Genomic DNA, 24,841 nt, shown 5'->3' with positions numbered 1-24,841 from the left:
TAATCAAGTGCAATTTCTCTCTCTCCCGCTCGGTATTTCCGAGTCCTCTTTTGAGGATATAGTGCGAACGGTGAAACAGTTGAATGCTTTCGCTCTGCAATATGTGGTTATACCTTCAAAGGTGCATGCCTGGGCATGTGTATTTTGTTGTTGCATTTATCTATTCACGTTATAGTAGGCTACCACACTGTACTGGCTTACAAAAACAAGCTATTTTTCTCACTTCAATGGGGAAAAGGCACTATGGAATTATTTGATTAAATCTGTGCCTACTTCTAGGTTGAGTATCAGTTATTTCAAATTCATCTTTAAGGTCGGTTAGGTCGGGGCTTTGTACATATTTTTGCACGGTCAGCAATCACCTTTGTTCACTTGGGGAACCTGTAGTGACCACTGATTCTACTTTTGAAAACGGATCATGCTTCTGTGAAACACTAACCAAGGAAAGGTCAGAGTGTTATTATTCCATTCTGTGACTCAGCTCATACTTTTCAAGAAATATGCGTATACTTTAATTCATTTAGAATTATTGATATTGAGAGCGGCCTGATGCCATGAATTTGTGATGTAGCCTAAGTCAAGAGACCATTCCTGGGAGGAAGACAGCTCATTCCCCGGAAAAAGCCACTCTACACATGCTCGCAGCATGTTGTAAAGCATTTAGATATTTTTTTTTGCTTGTAGATCTGCTATTTTCAATCATGTTTTGCCCCAGAATAGGTACCTTGTTAGACAATTGTCCCCACAGTATAGCACGCTGTGCTTTTGCCATTATCCACAACACAAGCCTGTTTCATATAGCGTGCAGAAACGGCACAAATTACATTTCATGTTCTGAGAAAAGAAAAGCAATATTCTTTGTCAAACTTATCTAGTGCGTTCACTTTTGTTTTTTAATTAAAACTTTTTCTCGGCTTTCAAATGCCTTCGCAGAGCATAATGTGAGAGTAAAGACTCCGACAGAGAGAAGGAGCCAGAAACGCACCGATGGTTTTCAGTGGCTGCAGAGACAGACTGGAGGCGTCAAGTGGGCGCGTCAAAACCCGCAGATGAGTCTTTCAGTTCTATTTCCAAGCAGAGCTCCGTTCTATTTCCAAGCAGTGACGCAGGCAGGGCATAGACCACTGAATCACAAAATGGCATCCATCCCCGCATTGACGACTTCATACGTGTTTCGCAGTATTTTATACTGTCGGGTGGAAACCGTTTACCGTGATATATGTCCAAAACTGTGTTCCAGTGTAGTCATTATTTAGTCACAAGCTCTTCATAATACCCTTCATTGGTTAAATGTTAAATGGTTAAATGACCTGGTATCCCTATTTTGGACCGGGGTTATAAGTTTCAAACATTTTCAAAAACGTTCAATCATTTTCAAGAAAGCAATAATAGCAGATTGGCAATTTTTGGTTTCCATGACACTGTCATACGACAAAGCTACATATATCCTGTAAATAATAGGTTGTAAACAACACTAGTCCTGTCTTGTTTAATAAGCAGGTGCATGTCAGTGTTTTAAACAGAAAGAATATGGATGAGGAGAAAATAATTAGCGATGAATGTTCTATACCCTGTTGGTAAACTAGCCATAGCTAAACATAGAGATGGTTTGACACTTAACAATCCTCACACCTTCCATGTGACATGCCTCATTGATATAAGCATCATTGGCACTTTATCTGTCGGAGCATTAATGGCATACATACTGTATATATACATATACTGTAGCGCGCAATAGCTATCTTTCTATCTAATGTTAATATTGTAATCACGATGCAGTGTAAAATCAGAAACGATCCCTGAACCTCGCAGATCTGATCATCACCGCGGAGGACAGCGCCCTATAGTTTCCAAGAATACAGCATTCAAAGTTGACCGTTAAAACAGAAGTATAATGCTGCGAGCAGGAAACCGGCCGGGCGTGGCTCATGAGCAAGGCGTTGCCTATAGCAACCGGCTCAGGGCTAAACGTTGATTCTTAGCGAGACCGTTTCATATCGATATAAAACGATCTAAAACTTAGATTTACTACTAAGGCATACAAGCGTTCAATGCGATAGAACGTAAATAGATTATACGTCTCTAAGGCATGACATGTGTTGTTAACATATGAACACTCCACAGGTGCTAAATAATGTTTCTGTGAGTGTTTCCGCTCAGCACGATTTGTAAAATAGCGGTTGCCCATAAGAGGGTGGCATTGTTTATTATTATTATTATTATTATCGCATAAGACGTGCATATAACTGTTGCTCACAGGGACAATAAGTGGATGGGGATTTTTGTTTGCTCTTATTGCAAAGCCACTGCATTGTATTGTTGTCACAAGATCAAATAAGTTTCAATGTTTATGCTAAGGTACATCAATTACATGACATTGGCACAATACTAGAGATCTATAATGAGTATATGAGTTGAAATGATGAATAAAAAACAATCTGCACACACATTCTATTCTAAAATGTGGACTTTGTACTGACCATAAAACAGCCTTGGAAACTGGCAATTTTTCTCTCATTCCCCCGTTATGTTTTAGCAAAGAACAAAGCCTTCTCATGCTGACTGTATTAATCAGAAAATTACAGCTGCAGGTTTACAGACCAAACATCAAAGCATGAAAATGTCTGCTATAGTCTCGCATGCAATCATTTCAACCGCATGCTCGAATTGGATAAGTCCCCTGTATGCTTATTTCAGTAGGAAGGACATTAGTATCAAGTGACAAGTCTGGATATTTCCAGCATAGGAACATGCCCTTATAAGCTCTGCAAACTAAACAAAAAGAAGCGGTTTTGAGATACCAGTGAAGTCCTCGCAGACCTGGCAACGGTGAGCCAGGGACTGGCGCGTGTTATCAATCCATTCAGAATACCAACCCAAAGACACTTTATCAGGTTTGCTGCTAATGAGATTCATGGAACTATCCCTTGGAAAAAGGCAGATTGCCATAGGTAATTACCAACGGCAGATTAAAAGATTTTGCTCTCACAGCTGCCATCTCTATTTTAGTCTTAAGGCAAAGAAGTGAGATGGAAAGAGGGAACATGAGTTTTGCTAAATTCAATACACACATTTCACATATGCGCACGATCACTATAGTGTGAGTGCACACATGCATATTTACAAAGGATTTATTTTTGTTTTAGACCACCTACGAGACAAAGTTACTGTGTCCGTCCATATTTTTGCCAGGCGTGCATTGGTGAAATGAAAGAAAGGCAGCTTCGCTAAAAAGTTCCATGTTTGTTAATGTATATAGAGCAGTTGTTCTCAAAGTGGGGTCCAGGTATATCCTCAGGGTTCCTTGGTGGTGGTTCCAAATGGACCCCTTACAGGTCTTTCACTCTAATAAGAGTATATACAATGGAAACGAGGTGGAGGGAAGCCCTTGTTGGCTGGCGCACATAGGAAAGGTGGCCGGGGCGCGTCGCTGGGCCGGTGGCGCCACCTATTGTTCAACGGCGCGCCGCTGTAGTCGTCGTCATAACGAGCGGCTTGGTGCCACGTGGTATAGGCCTATAGTGGCGTTGGCGGGAGCCGTGGGCCCGGCGAGCGCGGTCGATCTGCTCCTGGAGACCGCCGACGTTTGCATTGGCGTCGTCGATGCGGGGATAATCAAATATTTCAATATTTTAATATTAATTATTGGCGCAGTCAAACAACTTGGAAATGATCACAGAGGTACATGTTTACATTAGGAGCAATGACATATAGTTGGTATGTGTGATGACAATTTGTTTAGATTTATTTATATATATTTTTTATTATTATCCCATTTTTGACGGGGACCCCTTTTGGTGTTAGCATTATGTTATGCTTTAGCTATTGAAAAATAGCAGATCTACAAGCTCATAGCGCGCCACCGAGTGGCGCGCTACGAGCTTGTAGGTCTGCTATTTTTGAGAAATCGAAGAACGACTGACACAGAAACATGGCTTTTTCAGAAAACTGTCAGGATGTAGAAGACATTTTTAGAATCTGACCTCAGGTCAAAATGGGATTTATTCAAGGCGCAAGTTTCTAGTTATTACTGTAATCAGCTAGTACTGTAAGTACTGTAATCAGCCAGCCTGATTTGCTGCGTTCCGTCACTTCGCAAGTGACATTTCAGCCCCGCAGAACGCAGCAAATCAGGGTGGAACCCAGGCTAGTAATCAGCTGGGTGTGTCGTTGTCCGTCGGCCAATCAGGGACCACCGTTCTTGATGACGTAACTAAGGTATACGTTTGGTGATCGGCTGGATATTAATAGTAGTAGTAGTAGTATTTTATTTATTTTTATGGAGAAAAAAAAATGAAATTAAAATGTTATGATTTTTTTATGTTCCCAGGTTGAGAAACACTGCGATTGATAACAAACAATTAGAATCTGGTAGTCATACTGTATACTTATTGAATCTTGAATCTGTTGAACAAGACATCTTGGCGACCTTTTTTGAATGCCCTTAGAGCCCAAATTATGACTAAATGCCTCTGTCCCGTACAAATTGCTCTTATCGTAATTCCTCTTTAAGAATGAATCTTTAATTCATATATCCCTGGGATATTAATTCCACACAGACACCTGTTTATGGGTCTATCAAGCATGACAAATGACCTAATGAGTGGCGCCCTGTGTTCTCCTCGGGAACAAAGACCTCCCATTGGAGCTCATTTTGCCCCCCAATGATTGCTAGACGACCTCTAGCCTGACCTTGCGACGCTAGCACGGTGCACGTGGTGAGGTCTCCTCCCTGTCAGGACCCCTCCGAGGCCTCGTATTGCCTCCCTTTTAGTTGGAGTGTCTTGTTAAATGTCAAGGAGCGCTGATAAAACACATTACAGTGCTCGGTTTCACATTTGTGTCATTAATAAGACCATAAATTTAAACATTACAATAGGCGCTGCGGGGAGGGTGGGGACGGGGGACGGGGGGCGGGGGGAACTAAGGTTGGCAGATCACCCCGGTTCCTTCCAGCAGATGTAACCTGTCCTTAGGCGTGTATGAACCACTGTGCGACACAGTGAGTGTTAGGCTCACAGTGGTGGTACTACTTTTCTTCCTACAGCCTCTTTAACCCATTTTAGGCAGGAACGCCTTTTGGTGTTAAAATCTAGCCATTGACAAATAGCAGACCCAGAAGCTTGCTTCCGGGGGGGGGGGGTCCCTGGAACTACATATTTTGAGATGGGGGTCCGTGGCCCAATAGAGATAATTATGGGGGTCCTTGACATGAAAAAGGTTGAGCACCGCTGACATAGAAACATGGGTTTTTCAGAAAATCAGTCCAAAATGGGTTAAGCCAGATTTATGCTTTAGTTGCCGCCGGTGTCGTTTACCGAAAATAGGCGACGTGCAAGCTCAGTACGCGGCGCAGCGTGGCCCGTTCTGAGCTCAGTACGCGGCGCAGCGTGGCCCGTTCTGAGCTCAGTACGCGGCGCAGCGTGGCCCGTTCTGAGCTCAGTACGCGGCGCAGCGTGGCCCGTTCTGAGCTCAGTACGCGGCGCAGCGTGGCCCGTTCTGAGCTCAGTACGCGGCGCAGCGTGGCCCGTTCTGAGCTCAGTACGCGGCGCAGCGTGGCCCGTTCTGAGCTCAGTACGCGGCGCAGCGTGGCCCGTTCTGAGCTCAGTACGCGGCGCAGCGTGGCCCGTTCTGAGCTCAGTACGCGGCGCAGCGTGGCCCGTTCTGAGCTCAGTACGCGGCGCAGCGTGGCCCGTTCTGAGCTCAGTACGCGGCGCAGCGTGGCCCGTTCTGAGCTCAGTACGCGGCGCAGCGTGGCCCGTTCTGAGCTTGTAGATTGCCTATCGGTGCGCGACACCGTCGGACGACTAGGTATAAGCCCAGCCTGTTAGAGCCAGTGGGTGCTCTGGCTGGCTGTGGGTAGATGGAGACACACACACACACACACACACACACACAGGACATTAGTATGCATAGGCGTGTTCATCACTGACACAGTGAGCAGGGTTTCTGTGTCTACAACTGGCAGCCCCACATCTAAGAAGTGGGACTGCACTAAAGAGGTTTAACACAGGGCCTCAGGGACGCACGCACGCTCGCACGAACGCACGGTTACACTCTTGTGCTTGCACACACATACACACTTATACAGTAGGTACGCACGCAGGCATAAATACGCACGCACGCACGCACACGCCAGCACATGCTTGGACGACACCACCACAGCTGCTGGTGAAGGCACCAGGGGAGCGTAATTCCCTTCGCTTAGATACACGAAAGGGAGAGAAGCCCCAGAATCCACTTCTTTCTCAGTCTCTCTGACTCTCCCTCTCTTTACTGTGTTGTTGGCCATCTTTGGCACATCATTGGCATATCACAATGATAACAAGGTTGAAGTTTATTGTTTTTTTACGGATCACCCGTTAGTCCTCACCACAGTGAAGGCTATATACTCTTCCTGGAGTCCAAAAGTGAAGTGGCACATTAGCACTTTTTAAAATACAAAAACCGTGCCATTTACAGTATACAGTGTCATCATTAAGTGACTCTGGGTAAAACAAATGATGAGATATAAACACATCAGTGCATCAAATTACATAGATATAAATGGTGCATTTATATTGCGCCTTTATCCAATGCGCTTTACATAGATTGTGCATTACATTCACCCATTCACACACCGATGGCAGCGGAAACCATGCAAGGCACCAACTAGCACATCGGGAGCAATTAGGGGTTCAGTGTCTTGCTCAAGGACACTTCGACAGTAACTCTGGGGGAGCCTGGGTTCGAACTGGCAACCTTGCGGTTCCCATCCAGGCACTCTACCCCTGAGCCACCGCCGCCCAGATATCACTTAACATACTCTTATATCAATATAAGTTGAAGTTTGTGTCTCGTAATTGTCCAGTAGCAGTTACAGTAGCTAACTGTATTTATGATTTGTTGTAACTTGTATCCTTAAGAATAGAACATTTGCACCATAAAGGTATACAGTATATGACTTCACCACTGACATTATAATTATATGATTTATCTTTTGTTTTTTTGTAAATGCATTTCTAATTATTTTTGAATCAACATTGCAAGCAGGCTTTGGGTATTGGGTATTGCCGTTAGAACAAACAGCATTGATGAATGCTTGATGAGCCTTAGTTTATCAGCACATCACAATCAATAGTCCAAGGAAATTTCAAAGTCATACACATGCATATTATACGAATGCAATGTGTTCTTATTGCCTATTGTTTTCTAAAGGATGGCTGTTTTGTTCTCGCGCTTCAGTTTTGTCTTGGGAGTCGGGGCCATGTTTGTTTGGCACGGACGAGAAGGAGTTTGGTTTTTTCAAATGTTTTCGAGGCTTGTGGCTCCATCAGCCGTCGCCTTGAAATGACTTTAGCCTCAACAGGGATTGGTGTTTAATGCTCCGGCTAACATCTAGCAGCTTTGTAACAGCTGGGGGCAAAACTGTCACAGCTACTTTCGCTAATGATGTAGTTGGAGTTGTCATCTGGGATTTGTCATCAGGGATTTCGGGGAACTCGGAGTTCCATAAATGCCTAACGCATGCTGATAATATCAGCATTAAAATATATAGCGTGGAGAATATTTCTGTACGTCCTTCCGTCCGTCCGTCCGTCCGTCCGTCCGTCCGTCCGTCCGTCCTTCCGTCCATCCGTCCTGTTTCCTTTGCTCACATCTTTTTCTCAGAGCGAGCTGTAATGTTGTGAAATGTCTGGTTGTGACCTTAAGAGAGTCATACTTACCCCCGCCCTACCTGTGCGCTCCGGCCTGTCCACCTCAGGACGCAGGGCCAAGGTCGAGGCGCGCGTAGGCGTAGCGTTGAAATGCTAACACAGGACTATGCAAAAGAACATGGATTGAGCTGGCGAGAGACTAATGCATCTTTAGTAATGTAGTCCAAAGGTAGCATTCGTTAAAAGTAGGCTACTATATCTGGAACGAACCAAAAGAAAAAGCAGCTGGTGTTTACATTCTGAAACATGTCACAAATTGTAGTATTTCCGGTGACCATCTGTGCATAATCATATCTTGATTTGGCTGCCTTCATCCTAGAGCCAGAATGTGGGCAGAGCAGATCACTGCCGGCCACACGCTTCCTGGCCACAGCTTTTTCAAACTCCTCCCCTGCTAAAAAAAAAAACATTTTCATGTGAAGGACCCCCAAATGTATGCTGAACTGTATGTCTTTGGCCGCTGATACCCATCTGAAAAGATGTTGTGCCAGAGAACAAGATTAGTGCTGTTAAAACATTTCAAAATTATTAATTATCATTAAGAATGTTTCCAAAAATCTTGGAAATGGCAGATCTACAAGCTTTTGCTGGGTTTGCTGGGGACGCCCTGCAAACCCCCTCAAGGACCCCACTTTCAGAACAACTGGAGAGCACGGTACACCAGTACCGTCCATAAGAATAGCTTCTTCCCACACTCCATCACTCCATTGAATAAGTAACCCAACCCATGTGACTAGTCATTGCATGTCCTCGGGGCAATGCCTGTCAATCACAGTCGCACATACTGTACCCATAATGTCCATTGAGCAATACTTTATTTAACCCATTCTGACCTGAGATCAGATTCATACGAGGTTTCCACTTGACATACACTGGTCTGATCAACCCATTCTGACCTGAGATCAGATTCTAAAAATGTCAGTCGCTCTTCGATTTTTCAAAAATAGCAGACCTACAAGCTCGTAGCGCGCCACTCGGTGGCGCGCTATGAGCTTGTAGATCTGCTATTTTTCAATAGCTAAAGCATAACATGATGCTAACACCAAAATGGGTGCCCGGTCAGAATGGGTTAATGCATTTCTCATAGCTTGAATTCAATGGCAGTGGCACGGATTCTGAATCCGATTCTGATCCCACACCCATAGAACGTTGAGCTCATTTAGTATACACATGCTTCCTCTGTGAAAGCGTGTGGAAATAGTAGATTTACGTCATGGATTTATGACGCACTGTGACGCATTGTAAGCTTATGTTGGATATTTTCACTTGTTTGAGTCCCCCGGGGAGACAATTTCTCTTTTGGGTCTCTCTGGGGAAACACTGCTTTATGTAACGTATAGTAGGTATAGGATTCTACAAATGTGCTGCCTCGCAGAATTTAGAAAATGTTTCAATACCATATACAACATTAAAGCTACTATCAGTAAGTCGTATGTCTGTTGATTCACTCTCCCGATAGATAGAGAGAGGTCATTTCAATGACGTCCAGACTACTCTAAAGTGTCAGTTGCATTGCCTGCGCCTAATAACTTTAGACATTGTCAAGCATTTGGTGTCCTCCCAATAGCAGGGTCAAACTTTCTCAGTTAATCTCCAACCAGCACGTGCAATGTGCTAGTATATGAATTAACATACATACTGGTGCATGGCTTAACATACAGTATTATCTTACTGACACTATGCAGCGCTAACAAGCAAAAGACTGTTCAATGTGTTTATTATAGCACTGAGCCAGGCCCTAAATCAAAATTAGTCCCAGAGTGTGATGCGTCTCTACGTACCCGCATTTGCATTAATGTGAAATAATCCTGCATGACTTCCGTTTGGTGTAAATTTATAGTGTGTGAACAAACGGCAATATATTTAAATAAAAACACTTATTAACACAGTTGTTATGTGTGTATCGGACCATACCATATACTGCAGTGTGATTTTTGTACTGTATGAAAGATATTAGCTTAATTGACCGCCATGGAGCATAGCAATGCATCCCCATGGATATGTCCATGTCCGCTCAATGTACTGTACATGTACAGTATGTCCAGAAGAAATAATAGGCACGACAATTAACACAGCTTGCAGATCAGCGATTTTCGTCAAAGATGTGTGCATTTAAGTGGTGCATTTAATTTTAAGTGGCTTACACAGATTTGATTTAATCACTTTTTGGAGACTTTTCAATCTGGTTATGTGAAATGTAATGATATAAACACACATCCCCTACAATAAACCATGAACCTATACAATTGCTACGTTGTTAGATGTGTGTGTGGTTCATCTTTAAGCTATAGAAACTGCATTGAATAATATGGGGCAGCTATAAAAGGATTCCCTTCCTGCAGTATGACATTTTTCTGTCTGCTAATAGTTGTCAATTCTTTTAATTATTGTATCCCGGTAACGTTCCATGAGTGAAGCGATGGCTCACCAGTGTTCATTCAACTGGTCTATAGAATGCAGCCGACCCACTCCTGCGGACACGCGATATACCGTCAACATTATTATACCAGTACAAACAACAGCAATACAGCACAAATTACATCCTGTCCTTCTGCTCTGAAGACATCCTTTTGGGGGGGAGATTCTAACTCAATGTGATGGTTTAGACAAGGCTTGGCTGGGGTTGGAGCAGTGTGCCGTTGCTTCAAGCGGGCCCCCGTGCAGTTCGGGCTGAGGCAGAAGATTTCCCCCTGGCCCTTCACAGACATCCATGCCCCCCCCCATCTCATCCTATACACCCCCTTTGCAACCGCTGTGGTCCCGATGACAGGCGATTTTCCTCTTTACTTTGGTCGAGGCCAGATCTGACAAGCTCTCCAGCCATGCAGGGTCACATTCTGCTGCGCACGGAAACAGAAATGTAGCCGGGCAAAAGAGAAACCACGCTTGTCAGCGCTGGAAGGAGACGTCGTATTGATGTAATGACCCCCCCGGTGCATTTCGCCTCCAAGACTGTTCAGGGGTGAGGCAGCCGTGGAAAACATTGAGAATCTATTACATGCTGAATCATTTTACTGCCCCACTCCTAAAGGCCATAAACTATCTCTGTATTGTCTATGGCCTCACGTTCCGCTTAGGTATTTGTAATTGTGTGGGTTTTTTGATGACTTACTAGGCCACACTAGCGCCACAATTGTCCGGCTGATCTGTCCCACGCGGAGCCAAACCGTGCTGTGAACATATCTCGAGGACATAAAAAGTCTTGGCGCTTTTGCTGAGCTTGTTGTGCTGCTTGTTTTATGTTCCGAGTCTGGCAGGAGGAAAGAGATCTCATTTCTGGTCACTTGCCTCTAGGTTCAGCCCGTGGCTTAACATTGTCTAAACAATGGGTACGTATATGACATTTCCCCATGGGATGGCCAGGCTGTTAAAATCTGACCCTGCGCTGTTTCGATGCTTTATGTTTCACATAGTTTGTATTTCACCGGGTTATATGGCTCCCCCCTCCATTAAGTTCACACTCAGACCCCCGTTGGCTATTAAAACATCTCTCCAGCCTCATGTGGGAGCACTACTATAAGGTGTTCCTTGTTTATGAAATAGAATTTAGCCTTGCAAGTCGGTATACGGTATGAAGTCAGCAGCCAGCCAGCCAATGTCACAGTCAATGTCTACTTTCTTTCTTAAAAAAAAAATGCTGCTTATTTTCTCTGCGTCAATAGACCATAATGCTTCTTCTATGTTTACACCGCCTGGAGGGGTGGCACATTTCTGTTTCAGATGTCACCTCTGTTTATGCTTTGGAAGATTAACTGAGGGGCGATGTTGTTGTTTTCATCTGTTGTTTTTCTGTCATCATGGGGTTTTCACCGCCGTCCAGACCCACAGGACACATTTGTTTTCAATTGTTTGAACAACCGGTGGCAAGCAGCCGTGCACGCAGCAGCTACTCAGTCATAACTGATCTGTTTCATTTCCTGTGTTTCCTTTTGTTCAGTCAGGCTTTGGTTGCATTAGGGCGAAGCGCTGACAAAACCCATGTTCAGCGTGACCGTGCATCCATGCTCACGAGGACTAGGAATTTGTGTTCTCTAGGGGTGATACTTAAAATGTTGAATGACTTCATCACATCATCCATATAGCAGCAAAACGCATATATACTGTACTCTGTAGTACACGTAGCGTTGCTGTCGGGTTGAAACCTTGTATATCCATAAATGTTACTGTTCAGGAAATGGAAAATGGAACCGGTATTCCCAATGTGACTAAATAACGTACTGTAGGTATTATTTGCTGCTGTTAGTTACTCATTTTCATTGGTTAAATATATGAGGCGTAATTACAGTAGCCTAACCACTTTAACTTTTAAAAACTTTAGTACATGTACAACCTCACAACATTGTGAGCTTGTAGATCGGCTATTGTTGCTACCTCTGCAGAGATACAAGGTTTCTTCCCGAGAGCTTGTGGCTCTCAGCCTTTTCTGGATCAGGGCCCCGTTTTGAAAATCTCTTCAAAGTCCATAGATCTGGCATGGCCACACTAATAATATCACTGGCTCACTGCATCGATATTAGTCTGGAATCTCTGTGTGGAACCTGCATTTCAAGGAGTATAATAATTGTGTGAATATCATTCTGTTGATGATTGTGTTGAATCTCGGGCTTGAAAATGAGGGCATGCCCCTCGACTGTACCACGAGTTGAAATAAAGGTTATGATGATGATGATGATGATGATTTTCTTTTTTTTTATGCCTCTGGTGATAAACGTGCCCCATATGTTCATACTGATTGGTCGGTCCCTCACTACTTCGGAGGGAGTGAAATCCTATCACAACAGACCAAATATGCAGAGGGAATTATTATTATTATTATCATTATTACAATGTCAGATTGGTCTGGTTTCCAGGCTATACTAAGTGGTCTGATGGGTGGGCGGCATGCATTTTCAGAGCATGTTAATTTTAATGATCGATCAATTCATTGTGTTCTGCCTCGGATCAATTGAACGAACTTGTCGCGTATCACGATGAAAACAAAAATGTCCCACCAGTGGTACCCGGCCCCGCAGTTTGAGAATCACTGATATGCTAATGCACGCACGCACGCACGCACGCACGCACGCACGCACGCACTCTACAGTATGATGGTGGAAGGTTCTACTAGCATCAGCATATAATATTGCTCCTGTACGTTCTCATATCTCATTTCTGTACGCGATGGTCAGTTGTCAGCGTTTTTTTCCACTGATACAATAATGTTACTTTTTCTGCAGCTGCAGAAGCATGACCGTGAAGACGAGGACGTTCCCTCCAAGTGGAGAACCGAGGAGGAAATGGCTGCTGAAGCTTCAGAACTGAGAAAACTGCTCAACTAAGCCCACCTGGTAAATTATTTTTTTTTTTTTTTACTAGAAGGATAGCTGATGATAATAATAATAATAACCACCGAGTGGTGCGCTACGAGCTTGTAGGTCTGCTATTTTTGAAAAATCGAAGAGCGACTGACATACAGTAGAAGACATTTTTAGAATCTGATCTCGGGTCAGAATGAAAACTGTCAGGATGTATAGAAGACATTTTTGGAATCTGATCTCGGGTCAGAATGAAAACTGTCAGGATGTATAGAAGACATTTTTAGAATCTGATCTCGGGTCAGAATGGGTCAAGTATAAGCCTTGCTGAGCCATAGGGCAGGAGCCTATCTCCTGTTTCCTTATAGCATGAGGCAGCTGTTTCGTTAGCGTGAGGCAGCTTGATGTATACTATACAAGTACACCCCCTGGACATGACGCTATAGTAGCGTACTGCAAGTCGCAGAGACTTAGCCCAATCCAACCCTTGATATGCGGAGTGCCAAGCAGGGAGGCACTGGGTCCCTACCGGGTCCAGTCTTTGGTATATGACCCCAAACGTCCAGTCTCAGGGCGAACACTCTGACCACAAGCTGGCCACTGAGCTGGCATTTCAATCATTGCTTAGTGCCTTGGTGTTTCTTCAGTAACACTAAGGGGTCTCTCTCTCTCTCTCTCTCTCTCTCTCTCTCTCTCTTTTTCTCTCTCTTTTAATCAAATTGCCTACCCACCTGTATCTTCTGTTTATTAAGGAGATGGAGGGTCGGGAAGACCCCTGTTATTGAACACTATAGTAATTATCACTCTCTGAATATAGCAGATAATATATGGTAATAGAGCTTTAACAAAACAAAACTTTGTTTTAACCAAAGACTTTCACTTGCAATACCTTTTTAATGTGACCAAATCAAGCTGCCTTTGTGGGTGAAATCAAATTGAGTAATTCTTTTTGTATTCATTCACTGGCTTATTGTGTTTATTGTAATTTATTTTATGAATGTATGCCTTTCTGTGTTCAGGATCACGTTCTACAGATAGCCCAGCATCCCTCCTTGTTTGAATGCCATCTCGGGGCGCTTCATTGAATTCAGTGTAACGTTGTGTGACGTTGATATTCAATGGTTGGTATTCAATTTATTTGTCAATAAAATGACAGAGAGACAGAGGAAAAAATGAATTGGTACTGTACTGGATTTTACAATAATGTTATTCATTTATCCTGGCACTTATACGGACTTCATTGTCTAAGAGGTCAGTACAGTAAGCGTGTACAAATGTAACCAAAATGTTCCATTTGCACACGCTCAGCGCTAACCGAGAGGAGCTACGCTAGCCTTTTCCTCTGTAAGCCATGGTCACAGCAGAGTTTACTGTTTAATGTGTGGTAGTGATTCTCTCAGCACACCGTGGTTAACCCATTACTACCGGGAAAGAGGGTTAACACGGCGTGGTAATGAACTGTATGTGGGTGATAAACACGTGCAGCTGTGCTGGGATCAGATTTACTGTGCTGTTGGTGACAGTCCATGAAAAAAAAGCAGATAGACACTTAGTGGTGTTTGCGAGAGCTGATCGAACGCCATCTGTATGAATACAACATTTGGTTGAATAAATGTAAAATATTCGATACAATATTTATACCTTAGTCTCAGGTTGAAATCTGAAAGTTATTGAAGAAGATGCAGTACTCATTTGAATGGTGTTAAACCACAGTTACTACAGAACAAACATATTTACTTGATTCATTCGATTCACATTTGCCTACCTGTCACAAATATCTAACCATGTTTCAAAGCGTGTGTGTGCGTGTGTGTGTGTGTGTGTGTGTGTGTGTGTGTGTGCGTGCGTGCGTGCGTGTGTGTGTGCATCATATCAGTATTCTTTTATATATAGTGGCAGTATTTTAATCACAGTGAATCACACCGTCAGTGTTGTCACTATAGAAATGATACTTTTCCACATGAAACCGCCATCAGTTCAGGTACAGATCAAGTACTCTTTTTACCAAGTTTTTATGCTTTTTTTCATGCTTGAAGAATGAACAGCATAAAGGTCCCCACACACCGAGCACGGAATTTTCGGGTTTTCCGAAAAACGCGTCCAGGCAGTGTGCAACCTGTCAGCATTCCATTATGAATGAAACATTAACTTGGAAAATGGATCCCTAGATGCTGGATAAATATACAATTATATTTAATCAACTCCCACCTATTTTCCACAATGGGCAATAAGCGAACAACTCTGCCTGCTGAAATACAATGCTATGGTTCTCGGTGGTAATCAAGCCATAAAAGGTGCCATGAATTTTAAACAATGTTACTACTGAGCGTGAGAGATTCTTACAGGGAAGTAATTCAGACACTTTGGTGGAGAGAAATCCATCAAGCTGTGTGTGCGCTGTGCAATAATGGCTGCCTGCTCAAATACGGTAAAACTATTTCCTCATCTCGGTTCCTATACGACCAAGACCATGCTCAAATGAATCTTCAAGCCAATCACAACTCGCGGTAATGTGAAATAATTAGCATTTGCATATTGCACTACCAGGATATTATTAAAACATAGCACATATAATTAGCAATTGTAGGCGCAATGTTGTTCTCGCTGGAATTCCAATTAAAACATGTCTGCTTTTATTAACCCATTCTGACCGGGCACCCATTTTGGTGTTGGCATCATGTTATGCTTTAGCTATTGAAAAATAGCAGATCTACAAGCTCATATCGCGCCACCGAGTGGCGCGATACGAGCTTGTAGGTCTGCTATTTTTGAAAAATTCGAAGAACGACTGACATTTTTAGAATCTGATCTCAGGTCAGAATGGGTTAATCAGACCAGTGTGTGTCCAGTGGAAACCTCGTATGAATCTGATCTCAGGTCAGAATGGGTTAAATGGTCGAGTCCCGAACACGCTTTATTTACCAAAGAAGGGGACTTTAATTATGTTGCTGCCTGGGCTGTAAAGGCTTATGGACTGCATAGTGTTCACAGCCACCATGGACTGCAAAAGGCTTCTGCAGTCTTCCAATGAATCAATTGCGGATTGGACACAACCCTTTGGGATTGGTTTCGGAGACCTTCTAGAAGTGATTAATGTGTTTATACTTCAAAAGAAAGTGAGCACTGCCAAAAGTTATAGATTTTTTTTTTTTCATGAAACCATTATTACAATTTTCATAATCAAAATTGTTTCCAATCATTTTTAGAAAACGAAAAGACATAATTGTACAGCTGAAAAGTATTCCATTCCAAGACAGTTTGGATAGGCCTTTTTATTATGTATTTTTTTAATAATTTTAAATAACCTTTTTTTATGGATTGATGTCCATCCCCAATGACACATTTTATTTTCTTCCACATTTAGGACCATTTTCACATGAAACCCTTTTAATTATAATGATTAATTCTATAGCGACTGTCAGCTGTTATCTCTCCACTGCAATCACTGGCTAGAGAGAATACAGCAAAGTGAAGCATCACCCATGCCCTACAAAGACACAGCAAGAGGCCAATTAGCACTCCAAGTTCCTCTCTGGAAAAACAAAGCAAATGTCTTCATTTCTCCCGCCAGTTGAATTATACCCAGGTAATCGTATAAGGGCCAAACCGAAGATTCACAATTATTATTATGTGTGTCTTCATGAGACAATGCAACACTGCAGGTTTGCTAAATGTAGCACAGGGTTTAGTAAGTCCAACCTTCTTGCAGTGGATAAACGGGTTGAGGCATTACACACTTATCAGGTTAGATATTACACACAGTCAGCGATGTAGTGGAGGCTGATGCAGTCCTCAAATGTCCTTTGGGACCTCACCCAATATCTATACTCATAATCTTTGCATTCCTTCTCTTTTTGCATGCTTGTGCAATCCTTTGCGAAGTGGCATATGCTTCTCCTCAAGGTAAGTGTCAGAAATGGAAAGAGAGATGGTAAAAGAGAGAAGATGGGGGAGAAGTTGAGGTGGGGATAGAGTGAAAGCAAAAGTGGGTTGGGAGGGACCCAACCCACAAGAGAAAGGGAGGGAGGGGGGAAGGGAAGGTAGAGAAAGAAAACGTAAAATAGGGAGGAAGCGTGAGGGAAGGAGAGAACGAAAAGAACAAATAGAGGGAGTGGGGGAAGTAGAAGTAGGAGGCTGATACTGACCATGACATTGACTAGTAGCCATGATACTGACATGATATCCAATGGACCTTTTTGACCAGAAATAAAGACAGATATACGATTATACGTGTTTGCAGTCAAAGCGATTATGGCAGCCAAAATGGACCAAAAACGTGCTGGGTCAGCAGCAGTATAGGGTAACAGCCACCTGCATCAAAATCATGCTCCTAAATAGCACTCCGCCATGAACACAGAAATCATACTCGTAAATATATTAAACTATAGGAGGTGAAGGTGCATTTCAGAAGGTGTTTTTCCTCGCCTTATTTTGGGGACTGGCTGTGCACCCGGTGTGATATGTGCACTTTAGTTGGCGGGGGCAACTAAAGTGACATTATTAGACGTCTCACATCTCACACATCACAACACACAAGCACGGTTTTATGCTGCTGTTTAAAATGTCAGGACATACTGTATATGCTATCTGGAGCCGCAAAATATGTTTGCTTTAATTATAATTTTCCTGGTCTTTCAATATTACATTTATTATTGTTTGCTAATCTCTCAAAGCAGTATACTATACCAGCAAGCCATGCAGCAGCATTGGTGGTGAAAACAAACATGTCTTATCATGAATACATGTATCTTCTATTTCCCTTCATTAAATTTGATTCTTATTTTTATCTGGTTTATAGGCAACATTGTTTTGCAATATCAAAATGAAAGAATAACTTTATGCCTACTACAAATGCAATAATAAATTATGATGAATTGCCGTAGCAACTGGGAGCCACGGAAGAGGGCCTATAAGAGCCGCAGGTTGCCTACCCCTGACTTACAGTAGATGGTTATTCGTCTCGACTGCTCATAACAGCTCTTATCTGAAAACAATAGTTGGCTGACTGAAACACAGCCACATGGTATCTACTATTGGTCTACTACTCTGTGCATTAGGCCTATCAAAAGCATCATCAAAGTGGATTTTGCTATCTTTCTTGCACAAAAGGCGGACAATCCAAGGACAATCATTATCCACATTAAACAACTGAACCATTTTTTCCACCCCTACATTAAGCTCATATGAACTTTGCAAACACGCTGTTACTTTATTAAAGTCTGGTGAACTATAATCCCAATGTGACATGTTAAGTCCTCTATCTTCTGAGAAAGTGCTGAGGCAACCACATTCTATTCAGAGGAGGTTCTTATCTAGCACAGTCTAAGCCCGTTTCTGCCCTGCACTCTACATTCCAAATGATCAGAAGGTCAGCAGGGGGAATGAGGTGCTTGCACTAATATTAAACCATTTAACTGGGTTCAGTAAGCCTTAAAATTAACTTCATATACTTTTTTCATTATCAATTAAGTCAATACCTACCTTTGCGTAATCCATTATAATAATTAAACGAGTAACTTTATTTATTACGGCTCAGTCGAGCGTCCATATGAGCACAAGACTACCACCCATCTTTTTTTCATACAATCCATGCTATTGAACACTCTTGAAAACATATTGAACCAATGGCATGTTTAATACATGCCAAAGTGCTTCGGCGAAAATCTCCTAACTGCATCCTTAAACTATCAGTCATATCAGCTCTACCCGTTTAGCCATGTTTTTTTTTTTTTTTTTTTTTCATAAATCAGTTCTATTGAACACCTTTTAGGTCTGTGTGTTGGTTAAAAAAATATTGAACCAAGATATTTAAAAGCATTTCGACAAAAAACCTAACTCCACTTGAGCTGGGTGTTTTGGGGGTTTCTTTTCCTGAAAAATGAACATTTCTTAGTTAGGTGTTTTCTTTTTTTTCAAACAGCAGAGATCCCCCACTGAGCTGAACTGTGTGTCTTACTGTACCTCTGTTTACATTTATGACCAAAAGTATGCAATCAATCAGTGATACTGACATGATAATGACATCATACTTACAGTACCATGATTGTAGTGGCCTGGACAACCGGTCTAGTCCACCCACGACCTACCGACAGACAGACAGACAATGTTTTCAACCTGCATCGTTCCTGACTTGCTTAAATGATCATATAAAAAGACGAAATACACAAAATATAATGGAATAAAATCCACTTGACATTAAGTAAATTGATAACATACAATCACCATACCACAACACCCAACTCATACAGTATATTGACCAAGAGCATAACATTTTGTTATTTAGCTATTGAAAATAACGGAATAATACAATTTCTTAATATTTATTTTCTGGACATGTCTTATTATGTAAATGTTTGTTTGGTCGTCCGTGCTGTGCTGTGCTCCAGGAAGTGCCATGTATTCTCAGTGCGCATCTTGAAGAAGCCCTCTCTGACTTTTGTCAAAGACACTCCATCTCACTGAGATGTCTCTACAGCAGGTTCACATGGGGTTACCAGCCGTAGCGTACATATTTACAGGGAAATGTCATTATCAGCGATATGCCAAGGGAGCCTCCTCATGAATGTGTGTAGTAAAGGAAAGGTAATTCCATCTGCAGCCTGCTGGAGTCTGTGACCGTGGCAAAGGGAGGGAAGGAGAAGGAATGTGATTTGAACCTGGGTGATATCACTGATCATTTATCACTTCAGTGCCTCTGTGGCTCTGGGTTCAGCGCAGAAGGTTGCATATTTCCAGGTTGTTCCACCAATAGCGCCCCCCCCCTCCTCCCCCTTAGCGCCCCTCTACTCCCACATCCCCAGAAGAGGGGCTTGTGAAAGAGCTTGCAATTTGGCTTGTATAAGAACGGATGGGGAAGGGAATAGAAAAAGGGGAGAGTATATGGGAAGACCACCCCCACCTCCTGCGCGCTCTCCTATAAATAGAGACTGTGCACGCATGACAGACGGAGCGAAACCTGGACGATACCATCGACATCTGGTCCGCTGAACCGCGTCCACATGGACCTGTGTGCATGTTTTTCATTACCTTCCCCTCTCTGCCACCGTGTACTTGTGCACTGGAGAGAGAAATGTGAGAGTTTCGCCACAAGTCCCACACATGCAGCTGTGATCATGGAACAACTTAAAACCTATATATTGTTGTAGTATGTCAAAGAGTGAAAACAGCAGACGTGCAATCCCACAACGCGTCACAAGACGATGCGTTGAGAGTAGATCTGCAATTTTCCCTTGGATGTTACAGTACGTTTTAACAAATATCCTAGTGGGGCGTTCCCGCTGTCATTACCTATGTCTTCATATAGGTGGTATGGAGGCTAAACAAAGCAACACAATGAATTTGACTGGCTATCGCTGGACGATGTCGTCCAAAGATAAAATATCTTCACGTTTTCCGGCTCTTCGCCTGCTATCGCCAGCAGTTGCCGGATCCCATAGACAAAATAACGCACTTCCGGAAAATACGTCAGGCTGTCGCCCGCTTTTAAAATACACCGTTAGCCAATTATGTCACGCCCAGAGGTATTGATATTTAGGCAGCGGTGGCCAAACGGTTTGCGGAGCAGTCTTGATATCGGAAGGTCGCTAGTTCGTATCCCCGGAACGGCACGTTAAAATGACCACCGCTGAAGTGCCCTTGGACAAGGCATTGAACCTCTACCAATGAAATGTTCTGTGAGCAGGGCCTGGCTGTAAACAAGTTCTTGAGCTTAGTCCAGTTACCCTGGGTAAACATAGTACCTTTCCTTTCCTTTCTTTGCTGAATGTGTGAAAGGCCTTTACGTCCCATGTGTCCACCCTGCTGCGTTACTTAATGTGGCCTAGATTGATTTTTAACTTCATACACCGCAGATAATCTGTGTCCACCCGGTTCATATTTAATTAACAATTGCAATGTATATTCCAGTATTCAACTGCACCCACACTAGAATACAGATCATAAATGGAATGACAGATTAGTGGCATGTGAATAATTAAATCCAAGGTCAAAGATGGCATTAAACTGTTTACCTCTGCTAACCATGCAATTGATTAATGGACTAAAACAAATGCTATCAGCGCTGTATTATCCATCGCATGTAGACAATGTGGACCTTGGCACAAGAGCAACACACATACGGTAGGCCTACTGGAGGTGTAAAGATTACACTTTGGCCAGAAAGTCAATGACTAGCAGAGCTTGCCAAATGACTGTCCGGAGATAAATCTATATGAACTGATTAAAGGGGTATTTATCAGGGAAAATAGCTGATAATGTTGGTGAACAGCATAGCTGAGCATGTCTGAACTACGGACAACACCACGTGTCATTTAATTATTTCGTGAGAGTAATCTTTCAAGCTCTGAAATGAGAACGTAGTGTTACTTTGGAAGAATCAATTTAACTAATGGGTGAAATATTACTAAGAGTGAAATGCGACAGTTTGGCTATTACTACAGTTTGCTCTTAATGTGTCTGCTTGTTCCAGGACTGCAGCATGGATCTCAAAATCAATTTCTCTGTAGTAAAAATTGGCAATCAAACTTGAATGATCAAAATGTGCATTGCAGGACTACACGTGCCTAGTGCTGAGAATAATAGCTATTCAATGGTTTCCGTTGTTATTGAAATTAGTTCGCGCCATCTCACCAGTACATTTATTGATGTACTGTACTATGTCACATTGTCACATGTCACTGGGGGTGTGGGTGGGGGTGGGGGGGTGCTTAAGAACAACACAGAAAGTATGAAACATTGCATTACATCACATTAGAGGATTTCCTACCAGGATATGAACTATATTAACTAGACTATATTTGTTTTCGTCAGGAATTCATGGACTTTTATGTAGGCTAAAACTTTTTGTTTTGCTGGTTCAGCTATGATACAGTACATCAGTGATGCACGAGTGTGGCCACCACACACAGAGAGAGAGAGAGAGAGAGAGAGAGAGAGAGAGAGAAAGGCAGATGGAGGATGCTAACATTCACATTCCCCTGAAGACTGGGAGCAACCTAATTTTCATTCAGATAGAAAGAAGTATTAAGGGCTGTTCTTTGTGTCTCTCCCATCCTTCAACCCCCTACCCCCCCCCCCCCCCCCCCTCTCTCTCTCTCAGGTTCTGTCTCTGTCTGTCGGCCTGTCTTTCTCTCACTTTCTATCTCTCTCTCTCCCTCTCTCTCTTCTTTCTCTCCCCCACTCTCTTTTCCCATCTCACACTAGAAGGGGGGACCATGTGCACTGATCGCAGAGATGGTTTCAGGGGCTCACTGCCATTTCCCTCAGTAAGCCCCAGACAACATCACGCATCACATTATCTCTGTTATTCCCCCGTTCGTGCCTCCATGGCTGATTTGCCTGCAAATGAATGTTTGGGAAAGGGATTTTGAGATATCCGTTGACACCTAGGCATGTCACACAAAATGGAATACCTTAGCTATGACATCTTACTGTGTGTACCGCATGTTTCTTTTTCATTACAAGAGTCTGCATGTCCATTTCACTTCAGAGTTTATAGTTATACTACTAAAAATAGTTTAATATATTGCAATTTTTTAGAGGGACATTTCCTCTTGAGAATGCAAACGATTTTGACTGGTGGCTCAGCCATAAGGGAGCGTGCCATTCTTTATGTAAATACAGTAGGCCAACTGTATACACTGCAATTACAACTTTCCCAAGTCCTATTCTCAGTTGACCAGGCACATAGGGGTTAATACTTGGTCCCCTCATTTTCCCCTAGAAGTCTACACCAAATGAAATGATCTGCTGAAAATAGCCAATCTACAAGCTCACAACTTGTCACAACTTGGCAGCGTGTTGTGAGCTCAGATATTTTCACTGGAGTGGAAATAGACCATGGTGAGAATAGGTAGGCTACACTATAAGTCCATGTGGTTGAATGTGGCTCAACACCTATCTCACTGTAGACGTCTATAACTTCTGATTTCCAGCCGTGCATGCATGTGTGCATGTTTTGATAGCTGAGACTCTCAGCTATATCAAAACACGCACGCACGCATGCACACACGCACACGCACACGCAAACACCATGAAAAATGATCTGTAAATATTAGCTGCCTTTTCTTACTGAACCGTTACATTAAATTGTGCTCAGAGCTATGTTAGGCTTGGCTGCCTGAACCGGACCAACTGCAGGTCTTCCTGATGCTTAACCCATTCTGACCTGAGATCAGATTCATATACGAGGTTTTTTCCACTGGACACACACTGGTCTGATTAACCCATTCTGACCTGAGATCAGATTCTAAAAATGTCAGTCGCTCTTCGATTTTTCAAAAATAGCAGACCTACAAGCTTATATAGCGCGCCACCGAGTGGCACGCTATACGAGCTTGTAGATCTGCTATTTTTAAATAGCTAAAAGCATAACGTAATGCTAACATCAAAATGGGTTCCCGTTCGGAATTGGATAAACATGGAATCATCCCATTCCACATGTGGTATAGGAGCAGAAGCCCATTTCACAGGATATATATAAGACTGAAAGGTCAAGGATTTAAAGGCAGTGCATTTCTGGATCTGGGACTTTTTTTTTTCAATTTCACTGAGGTCACTCATGTCAATCACCAAACCGGGCCACCCCACCCCCACCACCACCCACCCCCACCCCCCGTGTGTGCGTACACCCTCTTTTCCGGCTGCATCTTAAATCATCAAATCACGGAGAACAGTATTCTCTCTCTCTCTCTCTCTCTCTCTCTCTCTCTCTGTCGGATATTGTTTACCTCCATCTTAGCAATGGCTAACGACGTTGAGAGGTGTGGCAATCGGTTTCTGTCCAATCAGGAACTATACTGCCTTTGTGTCTGTAGTACCCTCGTTTAACTTTGCAGCATGCACTGTAATCCCACAGCTGAATAACTTACAGACAAGCATGGCAACGGCCTCTGCCTTCCAGTGACACCTTGGCGCAGCGGTAATAGACTAACCCATTCTGACCTGAGATCAGATTCACACGAGGTTTCCACTGGACAACACACTGGTCTGATTAACCCATTCTATATAAAATATATATATAAAAATAGCAGACCTACAAGCTCGTAGCGCGCCACTCGGTGGCGCGCTATGAGCTTGTAGATCTGCTATTTTTAAATAGCTAAAGAGCGACATGATGCTGACACCAAAATGGGTTCCCGTTCAGAATGGGCTAATATATGGGAATATGTGCAACAGTGACTGTATGAAATGGTAGAGGGAGAGAAGGAAAAGGCTGTTCCATTACAGAGCCCGTATAATCCCTCAGTATGCAGCGCTAGGCTGCACACTCCAGCACTGATTCCGGTATGCAGCGTGTAATTTTCAGGTGTGACATTTATTTGATATGTTTTTTGTATTTTAAATACAAGTTTGCATAATGACTGTGGGATGTATGTATGGATAATGTTATTCATTACAATCCCATTATTTTTGGATGTTTCCAGAACGTGGCTTTTCTTAATCAGATGCACCCACACAGCGACGCAACACTGAGGTGTTTCGTTGTTAATTAGAGCTTAATAAAAAAAAAAGCCACAGAAAAGAAGCTTAATATCGCAAATTCCTCTCTGTTCTGACGCTCGTCTTTCTGCCCCCCCCCCCCCCCCCCCCGCCAACCCCCGCTCTGGCACTAATTTTCAATATGTGACTCACAGTCACAATAACATCTTCAATGGCTGCATGCAGGGACACGCATGCAAATGACGTGCTGTGGTCATTATCAATATTGGATTGGGTTGATGTCCATTCATACTCGATCCCTCATTGTAGTTTCCATCACAACCATTGTTTGTTGTGGTCATGCACGCGGCGCCGTATTAAGTGCCGCATGCTCTCGCAGGGCCCGGGAATGAAGTCTCTTAAAAAGGATTT

The 24,841-nt window shown here is 43.0% G+C and overlaps 1 protein-coding gene across 1 annotated transcript in view; it reads left to right on the top strand.

Annotated features, from left to right (window-relative positions):
- The window catches only part of fhit (fragile histidine triad diadenosine triphosphatase), a 330,306-nt gene that overhangs the window by 281,604 nt on the left and 23,861 nt on the right, over window positions 1–24,841 (top strand). Inside the window, exon 8 of the mRNA XM_080781553.1 lies at window positions 12,914–13,024. Coding sequence (XP_080637679.1) covers window positions 12,914–13,015 — 102 coding nt within the window. The 3' untranslated portion in view covers window positions 13,016–13,024. The remainder of the gene's footprint in view (window positions 1–12,913; window positions 13,025–24,841) is intronic.

This window comes from Protomyctophum bolini (genome assembly GCF_963924005.1).
Source record: "Protomyctophum bolini genome assembly, chromosome: 2".
NCBI lineage: Eukaryota > Metazoa > Chordata > Actinopteri > Myctophiformes > Myctophidae > Protomyctophum > Protomyctophum bolini.
This window is presented reverse-complemented; position numbering and strand designations above follow the sequence as displayed.